Source organism: Acinonyx jubatus, chromosome E2 (genome assembly GCF_027475565.1).
Source record: "Acinonyx jubatus isolate Ajub_Pintada_27869175 chromosome E2, VMU_Ajub_asm_v1.0, whole genome shotgun sequence".
Lineage (NCBI taxonomy): Eukaryota > Metazoa > Chordata > Mammalia > Carnivora > Felidae > Acinonyx > Acinonyx jubatus.
The window spans coordinates 52,368,117-52,387,561 of record NC_069396.1 but is presented as its reverse complement, the minus strand read 5'-3'; the positions used below and the strand labels follow the sequence as shown (position 1 = coordinate 52,387,561).

Genomic DNA, 19,445 nt, shown 5'->3' with positions numbered 1-19,445 from the left:
CCAGCCTGTGGGATCCCAGGCAAGCCACTTGGCTTTCTCTTATTAGCTTCATCTGTAGAATCGGGTTGATGAGGGTAATTACCTCGCAGGGTTTTTACGAAGAGGAAATGAACTGCTATTTATAACGGGGGCTCCCGGGGGGCTCGGATGGTTAAGCGTCTGACTCTTGGTTTTGGCTCAGGTCATGAGCTCACCGCTTGTGGGTTCGAGCCCGGCCTGAGGCGCTGCCCTGGCAGCTCGGAGGCCGCAGCCCAGAGCCTCCTTTGGATTCTGCGTCTTCGGATTCTGCGCAAGAGGAGTGGAGCCCCACATCTACTACAGCGGAACTAGGACATTGGGAGAACGTGGTTCCCTGCAGGCCCCGGAGCCACCCTACCTTGGGACGTCTTGTGTTGGGAGATAATACTTTCCCTAGGCTCAGTGCAGAGCCCGATGTGGGGCTCGAACTCACAAATGGTGAGATCATGACCTGAACCAAGACCAAGAGTCAGACGCTTAACGGACTGTGCCATCCAGGCGCCCCTTTTCTAAGCTTTGCAGTCCTTGTGGCTGAGATCCTGCTGAAAGGTGTGTGTGTGTGTGTGTGTGTGTGTGTGTGTGTTCACACTGGACACATCAGGAGAGGACAAAAAGATGCCAGGATGTGGCCGCTCAGATATTATGCTTGAATTGAATTTTAAAGAATGAGGAAGACTTGAGGCGCCTGCGTGGCTTAGCGGGTTAAGCATCTGACTCTCGGTTTCCGCTCGGGTCATGATGTCACGGTTTGGGAGTTCGAGCCCCACATCGGGCTCTGCACTGACCGCAGGGAGCCTGCTTGGGATTCTCTGCCTCCTCTCTCTCTGCCCCTCCCTGCCTTGTGCTGTCTCTTAAAAATAAATGAACTTTAAAAATAAAATAAAACAGGGGCGTCCGGGTGGCTTAGTCGGTTAAGCGTCCGACTTCGGCTCAGGTCATGACCTCGCGGTTTGCGAGTTTGAGCCCTGTGTCGGACTCTGTGCCGACAGCTCGGAGCCTGGAGCCCGCTTCGGATTCTGTGTCTCCCTCTTTCTCTGCCCCTCCCCTGCTCGTGCTCTGTCTCTACCTCTCAATAATAAATAAACGTTTAAAAAAAAAGTTAAAAAGTAAAATAAAACGACTTAAAAAAAAAGAATGAGGAGGACTTTAGCAGGTGAATTGGGGATGGGGCTTCAGAGGGAACAGTATATGCAAAGACACAGAGGCATACATTGTTCCAGAAAGTGTATTTGGATGGAACCGGAGGATAGAGCAGAACTGGGAGCTGTAGGAGATAAGGCCAGAAAAGGGGGGGGGGGGGGGGCGAGGCCTCCCACATGAGGCCGAGGGGAGGGGCTGGAACCTGATCCTGGGGCAGAGTTGGCTCCAGGGCCCTTCTGGGGCTGTGGGGGGAAGGGGCGAGGAGCCAAGCAGTCAGGGTGGAGGTGGAGGTGGCTGGAAGCCAGGGTTGCTAGTTATCAGAGCTAATCAGCCCTGCTTAGGACTCTGCTGGCCTTCACACCCAGCCCAGGGGAAGACCCCGCCTTTGAGGCATTGGTGGTCCCACAGAAAGGAGGGAAATCTCTCGAGGGACCACCCAAACTGGGCGGCAGGCAGAATTCCAGCAGCTGTGGGGATGCAGGGTGCCAGCCAGAGTGGCCACAACCTGGGCCTTACCATCTAGGGAGGCAGGCATGAAGCAGACCCTTCCCGGGAGGGAGGGGGCTTCTCTAAGTTGGGGTGACCCAGTGAGGGCCCCGGGCAGAGCTGAGAAGGTAGGTCCTTGGAGGGGATGGGCAAGAAGGGGCCGCAGACTGGGAGGCTGTGAAGGAGGAAGTGAAACACGCTGCGAGACGCGGGCTCAGGAAGCATCGTGTCACATGCCACCCTCCCCTCCCCTACCCCAGTAGGCCACCGGCATATTGCTGGCCCCCAGAGGGGGTGGACTGAGACTCCTCATCTCCCTCGCATCAGCTGCCTCAGTAGGAACCCAGAGTGTCTTGCGGGGTGGGGTGGGGGGGTGGGGAGGAGTCCCAGGAGGATCACAGGTGCTGGGTATCCAACCGGGGCAGCTCGGGGGGCTGATCGGGAACCTTCTTTTCTGAAGGGTCTACATCCTTCTGGTCACCGGCCGGCGCTGGGACAGGCGCATCATCTGGAAATGGAGGGACGAAATGGTGGTGATAGACATCCCAGTGTCTTTCTCCCGCGGACACGGACTGGCTCCCGCCCCATGCGCCCCAGGGCCCACCAGAGCACCTGTGTCCTGGCTGAACTTGAGCTGTCCCTCAGGGCCAGGGGCTGGGCCGTTCTGGCTTTGCTGCTGCTGTTTCCTTTGTTCCATTTGCAGAACGGCCTGCAAGGGGTGGGGGAGATCGCACAGGCTAGAGGGTAAGGCGGCAGCTTGCTAAGTGGTGAACCAGCCCCTTCTCTATGGGCATCTTTTTTTTTTTTTCCTCTCACTGAGAGTTGAGCTTCATAACAGTTAAAAAGACCCAGTTCTCCCTCCTCTGGCAGGGCTCGGGTCAGACGCTGGGACAGGGAAGCCTTCCCTGAACCCTGGCTGAGTCTAACCTCCTCCTCTGTTCTTGGCCTCTTCCTCCTCCCTTCCTGCTTACAGCCCCACTGCCCTTATCCAATATGGCAGCCACAGAGCTGTCAGGGATGGGGACAACGTCTGCCCTTACTCAAGATGGCGGTCACCACCTGAGGCTCTACCAGTGATCAACACGGGAGCCACAGGCCTTCCCAGCCTCTGAACACATACGGATAAAGGCCACCAGACTCAGAGGATGGCCCAGCCTCCCTGGCCGGTCACCTGCTGCAGCTCTCTCTTCTGGGCCTCCAGGCGGCCCTGGGAGCGCCCTAGAGCCTCTGTCTCCTGGCTGAGGCGCTGAGCCTTGGCATTTAGCTCTGCCTCCCGGGCGGCCAGCTCCTCCTCAAAACGCCTTAGTTCCTCCTCTGTGTAGGCAGGGTGCATCTCCACTGTCTGCCGGAGAGGGGACAGGGGCCATCAGCAGGGCCATGCCGGCCTTGGCCCACTCACGTTCGAGACGGCGCCACTAACAGGAGGTTTGGGCAAGGCTGGGAGGCCTGGGCCACGCGTGTGGATGGAGGAGACTGAGTGCAAGCCAGAGAGGGGGATAAAGACCCAGAGAAGTTGGGGGAACAGAGACCTAGAGAGGGCACTGAGACAACCCAGAGGCAGAAGGAGGCAGAGACCCATGGTAGGCGAGCAGAGGCCCAGACAGTAAGAGAAGTGGCCAGAGAAGGGTCAGGGCAGGGGGCCAGAGGTATTCAGGACCCAGAGAGTTCCTCAGGTCCTCACCTCCCAGCCTTCCCCAGTGTCCCCGAATTCCTTCCTCTGGGTGGATGCGAGGAACTCCTCCAGGGTCACGAGGCGGTCCTGGTTGGTGTCCACCTACGGAACCAGGGTGACAGAGCTGGGCCTCCCTCCGGCCCTGCCCCCTCCCGCTCCATCCATGGCCCCGGCCCCCTCCTCTCACGTTCTTCATCACGTGCTCCCTCATGCGAAGCCGCTCCTCCTCCATTTCCCTCATGTCATCTTCTTCATTCTTTGGGTCATACACCTTCTCCAGCTGCAGGGTCAAGTGACAGGCAGGACATACTGAGGGGTCCAGGACAACCTCTTCCCTTGGCTACTCCACCTCCTCACTCACACAGACAGGCAACTTCAACTTCCAGCAGCCCTCGGGGCACCTGGCCACGCGCGGCAGCCTCTTTTTGCCGTGGGGGCTGCTGGGAGTTGTCGTTTCCCCTGAATTCACCTCCAGGGGGACCCAAGGGGACGCAAGGCTGACTGGGCATCTTCTGCACCCATGGCTTCCAAGATGCTCACCTCCTTGGTGAAGAGGGCCTCCAGCTCCTGCTCATCCAGGACACCATCACTGTTGATATCTGAGGGGGAGACAACAAAGTATCTTGGGGGACTGCGTACAGGGTGGGTACAGGTGGGGCTAGAGAAGGAATTTGGGGTTGGTGTGGGCTCTGTGTTCAGAGGTCAGGTGTCCCTGGGTCCCCAACGACAGAGTGATATCCTTCCAGCTTCAGCACCCCATTGGATCATTGCTTGGTCAGCCAGTTCCCTACCAACCAGGGTCCCAGGAATGGAGTAAATGAATGTGGGCTTCACCAGGACTGTTCTCGGGGCAGTTGTCACACAAGACAACTTGATCCCTAACGCCTGGTGATCTGGGCACAGGATCAACCCCCTTGCCCAGGATCCAGGGTGTCAGAGGCCTCTGCCTCCCAGAGAACCAGGCCAGAGGAACCCCTACCTGCCTCTCCGCGTGTACAGCTACAGGGCTCCCGGCTTCTCAGCCACGTGGGCCATGTTCACTGTCTCCCCTCCTCTGCTTACTCAGATCAGCACCCACCCTGGTCCTTCAGAGATGGCCAAGAACCCTGACCTTGCAAATCCAGCGCTTAATTTTTTTAAAAGATTTTATTTTTAAGCAATCTTTACACCCAACGTGGGGCTCAAGCTTAAACCCTGAGATCAAGAGTTGCACGCTCCACCGACTGAGCCAGCCAGGTGCCTCGCCAATGGTCAATTTTTAACTCACATTTTACTGGACTTTCTGCCCTTGGCCTCTAGAACATCAAACGCTTTTCTCCAGATGCCCCTCGTTCTCCTTCATTGGCTCCGTCCTCCTCCTGAATGCTACATATTGGTGCACCCCAGGGCTCAGTCCTGGGACCTCTTGTCTAACTAAGCTTCAAGTCCAAAAGTAGGCTTCATGCCCAGCATGGAGTCCAATGCAGGGCTTGAACTCACGACCCTGAGATCAAGACCTGAGCTGAGATCAAGAGTCAGACGCTCAACCGACTGAGCCACCCAAGGCGCCCGTGAATTTAAATTGAGATAAAAAAATTTCAGTTTATCAGTCCCACTTGTTACATGTCAAGCATTCAGTAGCCACACGTAGCTGGTGGCTGCCATATTGGATGGGACGGGACATTCTCCATCGTTACAAAAATAGTTTGATTGGCCAGCGCTTCTTTAGATGGGTTCCTCCAATCCCTGGGCTTCCAGTGCCATCCACGAGCTGCTTCCACACCTGAATATCTGACTCCCAACTCTCATCTCCACGTGACTGTCCAACCGACATCTCCAATTTGACCTGAACGGACACGGTTCCCAACTTCCCCTGCCAAATATGCTTGCTCTTCCCCACCTATCCTTCCAGTTGCTAGGGCCAAATACCTTGGAGTCACCCTTGACTCTTTTGCTCACTCATACTCCTCAACCAGTCCATCTGTGAATCCCACCAGCTTGACCTTCCAGATAAATCCAGACTCCAACCATTCTTCCCTACTCCCCATGATGCAGCCACCAGCATCTCCAGCCTTCTCCTGGCTTTGGCCCTGACCCCGGCAGCTGGACTCTGTCAACCCTTAAGGCAGATGGTGTCAGTCCTCTGCTCAACACCCTTTTGCGGTGTCCGATCTCAGAGAGGATAAACTCCAGATTCCTTAACCCAGCTGGAAGGCTTGGAGCAAGCTGGCTGTTACCTTGGAGACCCACGTTCACTCTTCCCTGGGTGTCTGCTGTTCCCGCCACCTAGAACACTCTCCCCCCCCAAATGTCTGCAAGGCTCAACCTCACTTCACTGAAGTCTAAGTTCAAACGTCAACTCTCTGGAGCTGCACCGCCCAATAGAGTAGCCACTGGGACACGTGAAATTTAAATGAATAACAATCACATACAATGAGAAATTCAGCCTCGGTCACTGCAACAGCTCGGTAGCCAGATGGGGCACTACACGCTCCAGGCCCTTTAATGGGCAGCTTATGTACAAATTCTAGAGTATCTCACACTCCCTGGTTTCTCAGATTCACTGGAATACGGCGTGATCTATTTGCCTGATCACCGGCTCTGTGAGAGGGGGGACCTTTGTTTTGTTCGCAGTAGTATCCATGGGGTCTCTGTGAAGCTGGGTCTTTAGAGGGAGCTTAGTAAACGTCTGCCGAATGAATCAGCCGTGCCCTGTTAAGCCCTGCTGACCACCTGCAGCCTCTGGGACAGGGTCCTAGGCACATCTGAGATGGCCTGGCAACCCCAAGCTATGTTTCTAGATGGGAAGAGAATGAAGGGGAAAGTGCCTCTAAACCACCATGGGGAAGGTGCTTCCCAGGTCCCCGGAGGCCTGTTTAATTAGGGAACGGCCCACTGTTGGCAATAGGGCTCCTGGCGGGGACTGGGGCTTCTGGGCTGCTGTGGGAAGGGGGGACCCAGGCCTAGCCAAGCCTGAATTGCTTACTTGGTGGACATCAGCCAGTCCTGAGGACGGAGAAGTCTGGTGTATCCCAGAAAAGAGGCCTAGCTCTTCTATGGAAGATCCTAGCAATGGGGAGGGGTGCAGCCTTCTAGACCAGCAGGAGAGATGGGCTCAGGTCTCTTTGGCCTGCCTAAGCCCCAGTGTCGGAGCTGCCTCCTTAGTATTCAGACCCCAGAAAGGCCAGAGGCTCAGGGTTCAGCCTGGGTCTTGGGGCTCCCTCCCCACCTTACCATGCAATATGAAGAAGGTCTTGGGGTTAAACCTGTTGGGGTCCAATCCATCCAGCTCCTCCCACACCTCCTTCAACTGGGCTTGGCTGCCCTGTGGAAGGGAGAGCCAGGGGCTCATGAGCAAGAAGTCTGGGTCCCCCCCCCCATCCCTCAAATGTAATTTTCTTCAAGCAAGCAAGCCAAAAAAAAAAAAAAAAACTCCCTACAACTACAACGCCCAGCAGCCCCTGGAGTGACTGGGCATATTTAAACGGGCTTTTGGCCTCGGGGCCTGCTGGGAGTTGTAGTTCTTTAGCTACTTGTTCATCTTATGGTGCTTGGAGAGTTGAACTCGGCTGTGGGGTGGGCACAAAAGGGGGTCCTTACAGGTACATTGACTTTGGGATGCTCTCGGTGCCGGCGCTGTTGCTCTTCCAGCTTCCTCTCTGCCTCCTTTCGCTGTTCCTCTCCCAGTGACTCCAGATAACGGCGTCTCTCATGTTCCTTGAGCATCTCGTAGCGTTTGAACTCTTCGTGATGGGCTGCATCATACTGGGCAAGGTCTCGGGTAGCCTGGGGAAAGGCAGACGGTCATTCTCATCTCACTGCCGTACACAGGCCCTAAATTTCAACCTCCAAATTCCAAGCCCTCAGCCTTGAACCTGGGCAAGGGCCGCCCCAACCTCCATCCAGTCCTGAGTTCCATGTCCTGAGCTCAGTTCTTGATCTCTATGACCCACTCTTGCCTCATAACATAGCCACCTCTATTTGTGCAAAAGAGATTAGGATGGTTACACAAGAATGATTGTTTTTTTAAGTTTATTTAAGTAATCTCTACACCCAGCACAGGGCTCGAACTCACGACCCCAAGATCAAGAGTCACACACTCTTCTGATTGAGACAGCCAAGCACTCCTACACAATAATAACTTTAACCCACCTCTTTCAAGTCCTCCACAATCTCAAGATCTCGGAGGAACAGGGCACCTGGCTGGCTCCATAGGTGGAGCGCGTGACTCTTGACCTGGGGGTTGTGAGTTCAAGCCCCATATTGGGTATAGAGAGCACTTAAAAATAAAATAAAGAAAGGGGCGCCTGGGTAGCTCAGTCAGTTGAGTGTCTGACTTCGGCTCAGGTCATGATCGATCTCACGGGTCATGGGTTCAAGCCCCGCATTGGGCTCTGTGTTGACAGCTCGGAGCCTGGAGCCTGCTTCGGATTCTGGGTCTCCCTCTCTCTCTCTGCCCTTCCCTCTCAAAAATAAATAGACATTAAAAAAGGAAAAGAAAAGAAAGATCTTGGAGGAATAAGCAATAAGGAACAACATACGAGGCAGACTATGGAGAGCAGCACAGCTAAATGGTAAAGAACCCTGGGTCTCCAATTGTTTTGCCCAGGGTTCAAATCCAGGCTCTGGTGTGTGAACAAATTCCACTAGGCTGTGTGATCTTGGGCAAGTTACTTAGCCTCTCTGCGCCTGTTTCCTCCTCTGTAAGATGGAGATAGCGATACCACACTGGGTTGAATAGTATCCCCCCACCCCCCAAATTCATGTCTACCCAGAATGTCGGAATGTGAACTTATTTGGAAATAGGACTTTGTAGATGTAATTAGTTACAATGAGGTCCTACCAGACAGGTGTCGGCTCTAAATCCAAATTATTGGTGTCTTTATAAGAAGGGCACAGAGAAGATGCAGAGACACAGGGAGAATGCCATGTGACAATGGAGACAGAGGCTGGAATGATTTGTCTACAAGCTGAAGAGTGCTGGTAGCTTCCAACAGCTGGAAGAGGCAAGGAATAGGTTTCCCCCTAGAGCCTTTAAAGAGAATAGCTCCGCCAAAAACAAGGTTTTAGCTCAGGGATACTGATTTTGGACTTCTGACCTCCAGAACTGAGAGAGGATACATCTTTGTTGTTTTTTAATTTAAAAAAAAATTTTAAGTCATCTCTACACCCAACATAGGACTCGAGAACTCACAACTCCCAGATCAAGAGTCGCATGTTCTAAGGACTGAGCCAGCCAGGTGCCCTACATTTCTGCTGCTTTAAGCCACAGAGTCTGTGGCAATTTGTTATGACAGCCACAGCAAACTAACACACCCGATAAGGTCCTTCCTGGCTTCTGATCTATACTATAAGATGATAATTTCAAGTTGTTTTCAGCTACTAAGTTTGCGGTAATTTATTCGTGGGCAGCACAGGAAACTAACACAGCTGTTATGTGGGGGAACAGAGCACTGCAGGGTTCTCAACCCGGGGAGACTGGCCCACAGGACACCACTGCAAAGGCTGAGGGCATTTTTGGATGCCACAACAGGGGTAGGTCTAGAGGTGCCTAGTAGGTAGAGAACAGGGATGCAGCCAAACATCATACAACGGGGGCGCCTAGGTGGCTCAGTCAGTTGAGGGTCCAAGTTTGGCTCAGGTCATGATCTCGCAGTTCATGGGTCTGAGCCCTGCATCGGGCTCAGTGCTGACAGCTTGGAGCCTGGAGCCTGCTTCAGATTCTGTGTCTCCCTCTCTCTCTGCCCCTCCCCTGCTTGCACTCTGTCTCTCTCTCTCTCTCTCTCTCTCTCTGTCTCAAAAATAAATATAAGCATTAAAAAATTTTTTTGTTAACATCATACAATGCACAAGACTTCTCCCACAACAAAAATTATCCAGCCCCAAATGTCAAGAGTGCTAGGTTGAAAAGTCTGGCTGGTGAACTTGGAAGGCAGAAGCAAGGAGCCCAGTGAGGAACTGGCGATGAGAAATGATGGGAATTAAAACTAGGAGATGACTGGGGGCCTGGAGAAAATGGACAGTTTCTGGAATGTTCTAGAAATATGTGGCAAAAACATCCCTCAGGGACGGAGTCCAATGCTGCATGGACTCAAACGGCTGCTGCTATTATCTTCACGGCCACTAGATGGAGCTCCAGTAGGCCAGAAAAACGGGGCTCAGGCCAGGAGGAGGGTGGGGGCTTTGCGCTGGGGATGTTGGGGACTTGCAGAAGAAAGAGGAGGAGGGGAGAGGCAGGGGCAGGTCTGGGCATCCCCTTCCACTCCCCAACCCCGTGGCCCTTGGCCTTCCTCATGAGGCTGGGCTCGAGATCCCATTTCTCAGATAAGGTCTCTATTACTTCTGTGCCTGCTGTAGCAAATTATCATAAATTTGGAGCCTTAAAACAATACACATTTAGGGGTACCTGGCTGGCTCCGCCGGTAAAGTGGAGGACTTTTGATTTCAAGGCTGTGAGTTCAAGCCCCACACTGGGTGTGGAGAAGAAAGAAAGGAAGGAAGAAAGAACAATAGGGGCACCTGGTGACTCAGTGGGGTGACTTCAGCTCGGGTCATGACCCCACAGTTTGTGGGTTCGAGCCCCATGTCAGGCTCTGTGCTGACAGCTCGGAGCCTGGAGCCTGCTTTGGATTGTGTGTCTCCTTCACTCTCTGTCCCTCCCCTGTTCACGCTCTCTCTCTCTTTCAAAAATAAAGAAACATTAAAAAAAAGAAAAAAGAAAAAAAAGAAAAAGGATGTGTAGGGTGTGACGTCTTTGGTGCGGGGGGGGGGGGGGGCATTGTTCTGCCTCCCACAAGGACACAGAGGAGACAGCCCCACGCCCCCCACCCTCACAAGTCATAGGGGAAGGACGAGCCAAGGAGGGATTTGAATCCGGGTCTGAATGGAGCCAAGCCCACCTGCCTGCATCTGTTTTCCCAGAGAGAATCTGGGGAGGCCTTTTGGGCACCACCCGGCCCTCTGCAGCCACCGGCCTCACAGAACACCAAGCAGGGGTGAGCGGGCTCACGTCCCAGGCTCCCTTCCCTGCTCCCCTTCCACAAAGCCTCCTTCAGTCCTCTGCCTGCCGGCCCCTTCACGGCTACCGTCTGGATCAGCAGCTCTAGGTCCCGAGCCTCGAATGTGTGCTGATTCTGAGGGTCCAGGTGTTCAAACTGCTTCAGGAGGCTCAAGTGATCCAACTGTACATCTGGATGAGGGAGAGGTATTAAAAAAACAAAACAACAACGACAAAAACTCAAAAAGAACACCTCATGGAACGTTCTGGCTTTTAAAATCCCTACCCTGGGCTAGATGTGCTCTAAAGGAAGTCAGCTTAAAATAACAATAACCATAATAATAACTAACACATATCGGGGCGCCTGGGTGGCTCAGTCGGTTGGGCGTCCTGACCCTTGATTTCGGCTCAGGTCACGATCTCACGGTTTGCGAGTTCAAGCCCTGCATCAGGCTCTGCGCTGACTGTGCTCTGCCTGCTTGAGATTCTCTCTCTCCCTCGCTCTCTGCCCCTCCCATGTTTTCTCTCTTTCTCTCTCTCAAAAATAAACATAAAAAAAAAAAAAAAAAAAGAGCCCGGAGAAACAATGTTCCGGCACAGGGAAATGCATGGAGCCAAGGTCCAGAGGTGCCTGGGGTGTGTTGTTAAAACTAAAAAACACTGACATGAGAGGATGGGGGAGAGGGCGCCTGTGAAGGGAGGGGCAGAGGAGCAGGGATGGCTGTGGGCTTGGTCCTACAAGCACTGGGGAGCCATAGTGGGTTCTAAGCAGGAGGGACAGGACTTGGGTTAGGTGCTGTGGTGGGCTGGGTAACAGCCCCCACAATGCCCACGCCCTAATCCCAGAACCTGTGAGCACATCACATGGCAAAAGGGACTTTGCAGCCGGGATTAAATCAAGGATCTTGGGATGGGGAGACCACCCCTAACTGCCCAGGGGACCCAATGGCATCATAAGGGTCCGTATACGTGGGAGGCAGAGGCAGACCCGACCACAGGAGAAGACCGCGAGACTGAACACAAATGCGACACGGCTGGCTGGCTCTGAAGACAGAAGAGGAGGCCACCCGCCAAGGAAGGCCGCGGGAGAAGCTGGACAAAGCAAGGCAGCAGGCCCTCCCCTAGAGCCTCTGGAAGCAGCGCAGCCCTGCAGATGCCTCGATTTTCGCCCCGTGACACTGATTTTAGTCTGATCTCCAAACCCGTGTGTGTCGTTTGAAGCCACTCGTTGTGCTAATCTGCTACGGTGGCCACGGGAGACCAACACGGGTGTTAGCAGCACCCCACTGGCTGCCGTGCGGGAAACAGAACAAAAAGCCAGCGCGGCGGCAGGGGGCCCAGGGAGGAGGCGACCACGGGGCTCCAGGCAGGGCCCGAGGGGCGGCAACGAACGTGAGAAGCGGTCAGATTCTGGAGATGCCCTGAGCTGGTGAAGGGACAAGAGTCGAAGCGCGTGGCGTAGTGCGAGGGACACAACAAGCCACCAATTCACAGGCGGGATTTTTTCCCATTAGTGACGAGGGGACGTCTGGTTTCCTGGAGAGCAAATCGGACTCTGAAACTATACTAATTAAAACAGCACGACAGGGGCGCCTGGGTGGCTCAGTTGTTAAACATCTGACTTCGACTCAGGCCATGATTGCACGGTTCATGAGTTTCAGCCCTGCGTTGGGCTCTGTGCCGACAGGGCCTGCTTGAGATTCTCTCTCTTTCCCTCCCTCTCCCTCTCTCTCTCTGCCTCTCAAAATAAAGAAATTAATTACATTAAGTAGCAAATAAAATACACAAATAAAACCGAAGGACGGAGAAGGCGTGGGTGCATAGTGTGGAGGAGGCTGTCGGGTCACCTTCGAGATCTGGGACCCGCCTGGTACCCAGCACACGGTAGGACTCAAGGCATGTTTGGAGGATGGATAAATGGAGGCAGACAGAAATGAAAACAAAGTTCAGTTGTCCCGTTGACCCTCAACGCCATCCACACCATCCGCCAATGCCCGCCATCCCCGTCCGTAACATGGGAGCCTCAGGGGGTGTCAGGAAACGAAAGGAGGGGCGTGGGTGAATCTCAGTAAAAGGGCCACGTTCTTACACTTAGCGACAGGCGGGAAGCTGTCCGAGCGGCACCAGAACACCACAAAGCTACGGGAAGTATAACACCACGGCCCGTCATGGCCAAAGCAGGCAACCACCAAGGAGCCCATCAACTGATGAATGGAGAAACCCCGGTGTGGTCTATGCACACCGTGGAATATTACTTGGCCCTAAAAAGGAACAAAGGGCCGATACATGCTACGTTTCGGCTGAACTTGAAAACATTATGCTAAGTGAAAGAAGCCAGGCACAAAAGGTCACAGATGGCATGATTCCATTTATATGAAATGTCCAGGAATAGGCGAATCCAGAGAGACAGGAAGTAGGTTACTGGTTGCAGGGGCTGGGTGGGGGGTGATAGCTGAGGAGTTCGGGGTTTCTTCTTGGGGGCGATTACAACGTCCCAAAATTGACTTGGGTGATGGTTGTATATACCTGTGAATATACTAAAAGCCCATGAATTGTATCTATTAACTGGGTAAACTATACGACATATGAGTTATATTTCAATAAAGCTATTAAAAGAAACAGTGTGTGTGGGGGGGGTGCCTGGGTGGCTGTTGGTTAAGCATCTGATTTTGGCTTAGGTCACGATCTCAGGGTTTGTGAGTTCGAGCCCCACGTCAGGTTCTGTGCTGACAGCTTAGAGCCTGGAGCCTGCTTCAGATTCTGTGTGTCCCTCTCTCTCTCTGCTCCACCCTGCTTGTGCACTTACTCTCTCTCAAAAATAAATAAATAAACATTAAAAAAAAAAAAAGAAATTGGGTGGGATCTTGGAATCTAAAACTGCCTCTCTCCTCCAGGTACGTTTTTTTTTTCTTTCTTTTTTCCAACCAAATCATTAGACTATAAAATATAGTCTCAGATACAAATCCCTACAAATTAGAATCACGCCAGCTGGGGAGATAGAGAATAACAGAGCAAGGAAAAATACAGTGCACCCTTTGAAACTTCCCGACTTTGATCACTGCATTGTGGTTATGCAGGACCATGTGGCCGTTCAGAGGAAAACCACACTGAAAAAGGGGGGAGAAAGAGATACAGTCTGCAAGGAACTGGTGAATGTCACTGAAAGGCAAATAGAACAAAAGCTAATAACTGGAGAATCCAGGTCAAGGGTATTCAGGGACTTTGCGCACTATGCTTGCAACTTTTTTTCTGGAAGTTTGAAGTTACATCAAAATTTTGAATGACCATGGTTTTTTAAAATAAAAATTTAAAAAAAACCCAAAAGACTGAAAACAAAAAACCAAAAAACCCGGGTGGCTCAGTCGGTTGAGTGTCCGACTTCGCCTCAGGTCATGATCGCGCATGCATGGGTTTGAGCCCCGCATCGACAGCTCAGAGCCAGGAGCCTGCTTTGGATTCTGTGTCTCCCTCTCTCTCTGCCACTCCCCTGCTCATGCTCTGTGTCTCTCTGTCTCTCCAAAAACAAAACATTAAAAAAAAAAAAAAAATTAAAAAAACAAAAAACTAAATAAACCCACCAAGCAGTTATGTTAGCGGTAGAATGTTCTAGAAAGAAAACTCGATCCCTTTTCTATGTGTATTATGGGGCAGGGAGGCCATCCCACCCTACCTGCCCCTGCTTACTGGGCTCCTGCTCGGCGTCCATCTTGGCCTTGAGGAGCATCCGCAGCCGGGACACCTCTTGCCGCTTCAGCTCGTCCAGCTTGGTGCGGACATGATGGCTGACAAAGTCCAGCTCCCGGCTCAGCTTTCCACTCTGCCCGAACAGGGACGAGACACTGGTCAGGCTGGGAGCCTGGGAGGGGGCACACTGTGCGGCCTCATCCTTTCTCTGCCTTCTCTGGAACCTTCTACCAGCTTTTGGATGCCTGGAAAGCTTATAGACCCATACCTGCCCCCAGAGCCTCCGACATAAAATCCCAACCCCTCAGCCTGGCATTTGAGGCCATGCCCACCTCTGTAGCCCCATCTCCCGTCATCCATCAAATCGCACTTGCTTCCGGCAACACTAACGGGGCATCGGCACCTACACTCAAGGCTCCTTCCCACCTCTTGGCCTTTGCACACGCTGGTTGGTCCCTCTGCCTAGGATTCTCTTCTGCCACCACTTTTCAAGTCTAAGCAGATCCTCACTGCTCTTCACAATTCAAAGGGCGGGGGGCGCCTGGGTGGCTCAGTCGGTGAAGCGTCCGACTTCAGCTCAGGTTATGAACTCATGACTCGTGAGTTCGAGCCCCCCGTCGGGCTCTGTGCTGACAGCTCAGGGCCTGGAGCCTGCTTCGGATTCTATGCCCTCTCTCTCTGCCCCTCCCCCACGCATGCTGTCTCTGTCTCTCTCAAATAAATAAATAAATAAACTTAAAAACAAACAAACAAAAACCCTCAAAACAGATGGCACCTCCCTTGGAAAGAACCCCCCCCACTAACTCCCTGTCCCCCAACACACACACCCCTGAATAGGGTGCCTTCCCTGAGCCCCCTTGACTGTCACTGCAGATTAAGTCTGTTTCCCAGAGTCAACCCCACCCCTCTCCGCTCAAGGCCCCCAAGCCTCCCCAGTGCCCACAAGACAGAATCCCTGTCTCAATAAAATCTCAATTTATTGAGAGAGACAGAGTGCAACTGGCAGAGAGGGAGGGAGACCCAGAATCCCACGCAGGCTCCGAGCTGTCAGCACAGAGCTCGACGCGAGGTACGGACCCACAAATCCTGAGATCGTGACTTGAGCTGACGTCGGACGCTTCACCGACTGAGCCACCCGGGCGTCCCCGACTACTTCATTTGTACACACAGTTCCCACTGTCTGAAATGCCACCGCCCCACCCCCCCCACCGCAACTCTACACCACAGACCTTCCCACTGAGACTTTATACCTCACTTGGGGGCATCCATTTTCTAGAAACCCTCTCTCACTTGTCAGACTGGCCTTGGCCCTCCCTGAGGCCTCCCCAGCACCCTCTACGATCTGTCATTGCTCAGCCCGCTTTCTCAGTCACTCGAGACTCACACGGTCTCTCCAGCCCTCCTGGGGCGTGGCCCTCGAGAGGCAGCAGTGACAGTCATATTAACCTCAGCCAGTGAAGCATCTACTATGGGTCAAGCCCTGTGCTGGACTCCCTGAGTCTGTCCCCTAATCCTGCCTACAACCTCATTTTACAGCTGGGTAAACTGAGGCCCGGGCGGAGACACCACTTGTCCCAGGGCCCTCAAACAGCGACTGGTACCAGATCATGTCTCCCCACATCCTTTTCCTGCTCTGGACCTCAACACTGGAACGGAGAGGTGCCTGGGTGGCTCAGTCGGGTCACGCGTCCGACTCTTGGCGTCGACTCAGGTCATGATCTCACGGTTTCGTGAATTTGCGCCCCACGTTCGGCTCTGCGCGGACCCCATGGAGCCTGCCTGGGATTCCGTCTCCCTCTCTCTCTCTGCCCCTCCCCAGCTCGTGCACTCTCTGACTCTCTTAAAATAAATAAACTTAAAAAAAAAAAAATGAGGATTACCTCAGTTCCTCGGGAGGCCTTCCGCGAGCTAGAGGTGGTGCTAGCTAGTGCCCCCAACATGTCCAGGGTTTGAATTCTTCCCGAGCAGAACGCACGACACTGAACATTCCGGGGAACCAGCACTCACACGGCAGGTCCGAGGACCGCTACCCCTCATGCCTCAGCGCTTTGTGCGTCTTACCCTTGGATGATCCTAACCCAAGCCCTGTCATGCAGGTTCTAGTTATAACCCTCGGTTTTACAGATGGGAAAACCGAGGCACCGCGAGGGGCGGTCACACAGCGTGTAACGGAGCCTGCGCCCTCTGCAACTATGCTTAACCACACGTTCTGTGGCCCCTTGAGAGAATCCAGTCCGTTCCTGGACTCGGTCCTCCGAGCGTGCACCCTTCCTCCTCTTCCCCGCCCAACCTGGCTCACGCCGAGCCGCACCTTGATATCCTCGGCGTTGGCAGCCTGCAGCTTCTCGCGGAAATGCCCATCTGTCTCCAGCACATTGATGACTTCCTGGAGATACCGATGGTAGTAGAGGCCTGTGTCCTAAGGCAACAAGGACGAACATAGCAGCCCAGCCTTCACCCTTCTCCGGCTCCTCCCTGCAGGTAGGACCCAGGCCCCGCTCCCCTGGGCACCTGCTGAAGGACCCAGAGACACCCTGCTTGGAGCAAGGGGCAGGCCTGCGCCGTGGCACAGAGGCTCTGGGGCCAGCCGACCCCAGTTCCAATCCCCATCTGCTCTGTAACCCCAGGCAATCGGCCCGATCTTCGGGGCCACAGCTCTCCTCTCTTCCCAGGCCTGCAGTGGAGACGAAGTGAAAATCACGTGGGTAGATACCCAGCCCCAACACCGAGCACGGAGTGGGTACTTAGAGTGGACACACCAGTATTTGTTCGCAAGTGAAATATACTCTCATTCATCATTCATCAAGCGCTCACCGAGCCCCTACCGCGTGCCAGGCACTGGTACAGGGGATATAACTGAACAACTGAACAACACAGACAAAAACCGCTAGGCTCCTGGACCCAGACCTGCCCCGTGTAGATGGCCAGCACGCTCTTCTCCCTGGGCCTCACTCTTCCGTTTTAAAATAGGCAATAAGGGGCACCTGGGTGGCTCAGTCGGTTAAGCTTCTGTCTTTGGCTCAGGTCATGATCTCGTGGTTTGTAAATCTGAGCCTGGCATGGGGCTCTCTGATGCGAGCACAGAGCCTGCTTCAGATCCTCTGTCCCCCTCTCTCTCTGCCTCTCTCCCGCTTGCATGCTCTCGCTCTCTCAAAAATAAATAAACATTAAAAAAAATTAGGCGGGGTGACTGGGTGGCTCAGTTGGTTAAGCATCCGGTTTTTGATTTCGGCTCAGGTCATGATCCCACAGTTTGTGGGATCGATCCCAGGTTGGGCTCTGTGCTAACACCATGGAGCCTGCTTGGGATTCTCTCTCTCTGCCCCTCCCTCCCCCATCTCAAAATAAATGAATAAACATTTTTTAAAAACAGGCAATAAATTGGGGCATCTGAGTGACTCAGTCGGTTGAGCCCCCTGACACTTGATTTCGGCTCAGGTCATGATCTCACCGTTTGCGAGATCAAGCCCCACACCAGGCTCTCTGCTGTCAGCGCAGAGCCCATTTCAGATCGTCTCCCCCCCACGACCACTCCCCTACTCACACGTACGCTCTCTTTCTCTCTTGAAAATACGTAAACATTGGGGTGCCTGGGTGGCTCACTCGGTTAAGCCTCTGACTTCGGCTCAGGTCATGGTGTTGCCGTTCACGGGTTTGAGCCCCACATCTGGCTCTGTGCTGATAGCTCAGAGCCTGGAGCCTGCTTGGGATTCTGTCTCCCTCTCTCTCTGCCCCTCCCCTACTGGCGCTCTGTCTCGCTCTCAAAAATAAATAAACATTAAGAATAATAAATAAAATGAACCGAGGCTCTGAATAATCTACCCCCAGGCTCGCTCTGCTCGGGTCACACTGGCCACCTCCATGCCCTTCTACTTGCTCTGCTCTCCCCACCACACAGCCTTTGCTCAGGCTGTTCCCTCTGCCTGGAATGTTGTTCCCTGCACTTCAGATTTCAGCTCGTGACCCTTCCTCCTTGACTATCACACTGATGTCCATTCTCAGGGAGGCCCAATGTCTTCCTGGTCTGTGATGGCCCAGGGCTTGTGTTAGCACTGTGTCTGGCCCACAAGAGGTGCTCAAGAAACGTGTGCAATGAATGAAGGGAAAGGGAAGTCAAAGGTGCCCTTCTGGGCCTGCAAAGATTTCACCAAGCAGAAGCCTAACTCACAAGGTCTGGACTGCCACACAGGAGCACGGGATGATATGTCCCAGAGACAGTAACGTGCTCTTTACTGATAGGTGCTATGTGAGGATTCAGGCCACAAATCAGGGCACTGGCCTTGAGGATCTTTAAAGTTCCAAATTCCCTAAGAGAGAAGGTTTCCTAGCATTTGACAAACACATGTTGGAATTAACACATGGGCGGTTTACCGGTCCCTTCCCAGGAGCTCCATGAACTGAGAACACCTCAGTGGGCTAACATCACCTGCCCCAGGTGCTACTGGGAAATGTAGTTCTTTTTTTCCCTCCATTCCTGCTTGAGAGCAGGGGAGCTTAAAACAACAGAGGTGTAGGTAGGGGGTAATGCAGATTTGCCACTTAAAATCTGACCTGATTTCCCACACCTCAGGGCCAGGGACTTAGAAATATGCAGTCCCGCCCCCCCCCCCCCCAAGTTTTTCACCACGTCAAAGCCCAGGCGACTGCAAAGAATGTCAGGCAAACTTCAAGCTGCGTCCCTGGGGGAAGTATCCACCCAGGGGCGACGGGGATCCGCGGGAATTGTAGTACCACTTGCAAACACCTGGCTGGAGAGGAGGGCAGGGCCACTCACGGGGCTCTCGGTCGCAGGGCTCTCCTGCTGGGGCGTCCCCCGCTCCAGGGGCACCGCCAGAACAGCGCGCAGCAGCAGCAGCGGTAGCAGGAGAAGGACTGCGCGGGGCCCGGAGGAAGGCATGACGACGTGGCCTGTGGGGGGCAGAGGGGTGGATGTCTGTCCCAAGTCGCCTACTCCCCTGGACCCAGGAGTCTGGGCCCCCAGCATCCCCCCGCCATCTAAGAGTCAAGACTCAAAGCGTCTCGTTTCCCGAGACACAGGATTCCGAACCTCCAGTTCCTCCTTCCTTAGACCCAGGAGTCCTGGCTCCCAGCACCCAGCCTCTTCGCTCAGACTCAGGAATCCGGGATCTCAGTCCCCTTCGCCAGAACCGAAGGTTCAGAACCAACCCCCGCCCCCCCCCGAAGCCTCCTCTTCTGCCAGGATCTACAAATACTGGTGCCCAGTCCATCCTTCCCGAAACCCAGTTTTCCAGCCCTCTGGGCCCCTTCCTACCGCTCCTCCCAGGACCCCATCTGGGACGCCCCAGCCCCTCACCTTTCCCTCACCGCAGAGGGCGTTTTCCCGGGCTCGGACCTCCGGTGCGTTCGGGTGATTTCCCCCCTAGACCACGCCCACTTTCCCGCAGAGGACCCGCCCTCGGCGGCCTGATTGGTCCGCGCTGGCTTCAGTCCCCTTGGTCCCTGTCTAGG

At 53.9% G+C, this 19,445-nt stretch overlaps 1 protein-coding gene across 4 annotated transcripts; it reads right to left on the bottom strand.

Moving 5' to 3' along the window:
- Positions 1 to 1,225: 1,225 nt before the first annotated feature.
- Positions 1,226 to 19,444, bottom strand: NUCB1 (nucleobindin 1). Of its 4 annotated transcripts, none has more exons than XM_015087175.3 (13): positions 19,291 to 19,444; positions 18,721 to 18,884; positions 16,288 to 16,395; positions 13,977 to 14,109; positions 10,381 to 10,484; positions 6,896 to 7,081; positions 6,530 to 6,620; positions 3,857 to 3,915; positions 3,504 to 3,596; positions 3,326 to 3,418; positions 2,816 to 2,986; positions 2,257 to 2,353; positions 1,226 to 2,152 (listed from the first exon to the last, which is right to left on the bottom strand). In XM_015087175.3, exons 2-13 carry the CDS (start codon positions 18,871 to 18,873, stop codon positions 2,040 to 2,042), a joined length of 1,401 nt encoding a protein of 466 aa, XP_014942661.2. In that variant the 5' UTR covers positions 18,874 to 18,884; positions 19,291 to 19,444; the 3' UTR covers positions 1,226 to 2,039. The 4 variants fall into 4 exon arrangements, with proteins under 4 accessions (XP_014942661.2, XP_014942663.2, XP_014942662.2 ...); XM_015087177.3 differs by having other exon boundaries at positions 18,751 to 18,884; XM_015087176.3 differs by having other exon boundaries at positions 19,302 to 19,410.
- Between the last annotated feature and the right edge of the window lies 1 nt (position 19,445).

What these genes read in the sequence shown, in the direction of transcription:
- NUCB1 (XM_015087175.3), bottom strand. Translation starts at nt 18,873, where the DNA reads ATGCCTTCCTCCGGGCCCCGCGCAGTCCTTCTCCTGCTACCGCTGCTG. An exon ending in CTGCCCTCCTCTCCAGCCAG is followed by an intron (nt 16,396 to 18,720) that starts GTGTTTGCAAGT and finishes TTGTTGCCTTAG; the next exon opens with GACACAGGCCTCTACTACCA. An exon ending in CAAGTTCAGCCAGGACACAG is followed by an intron (nt 2,153 to 2,256) that starts GTGCTCTGGTGG and finishes CTCCATTTCCAG; the next exon opens with ATGATGCGCCTGTCCCAGCG.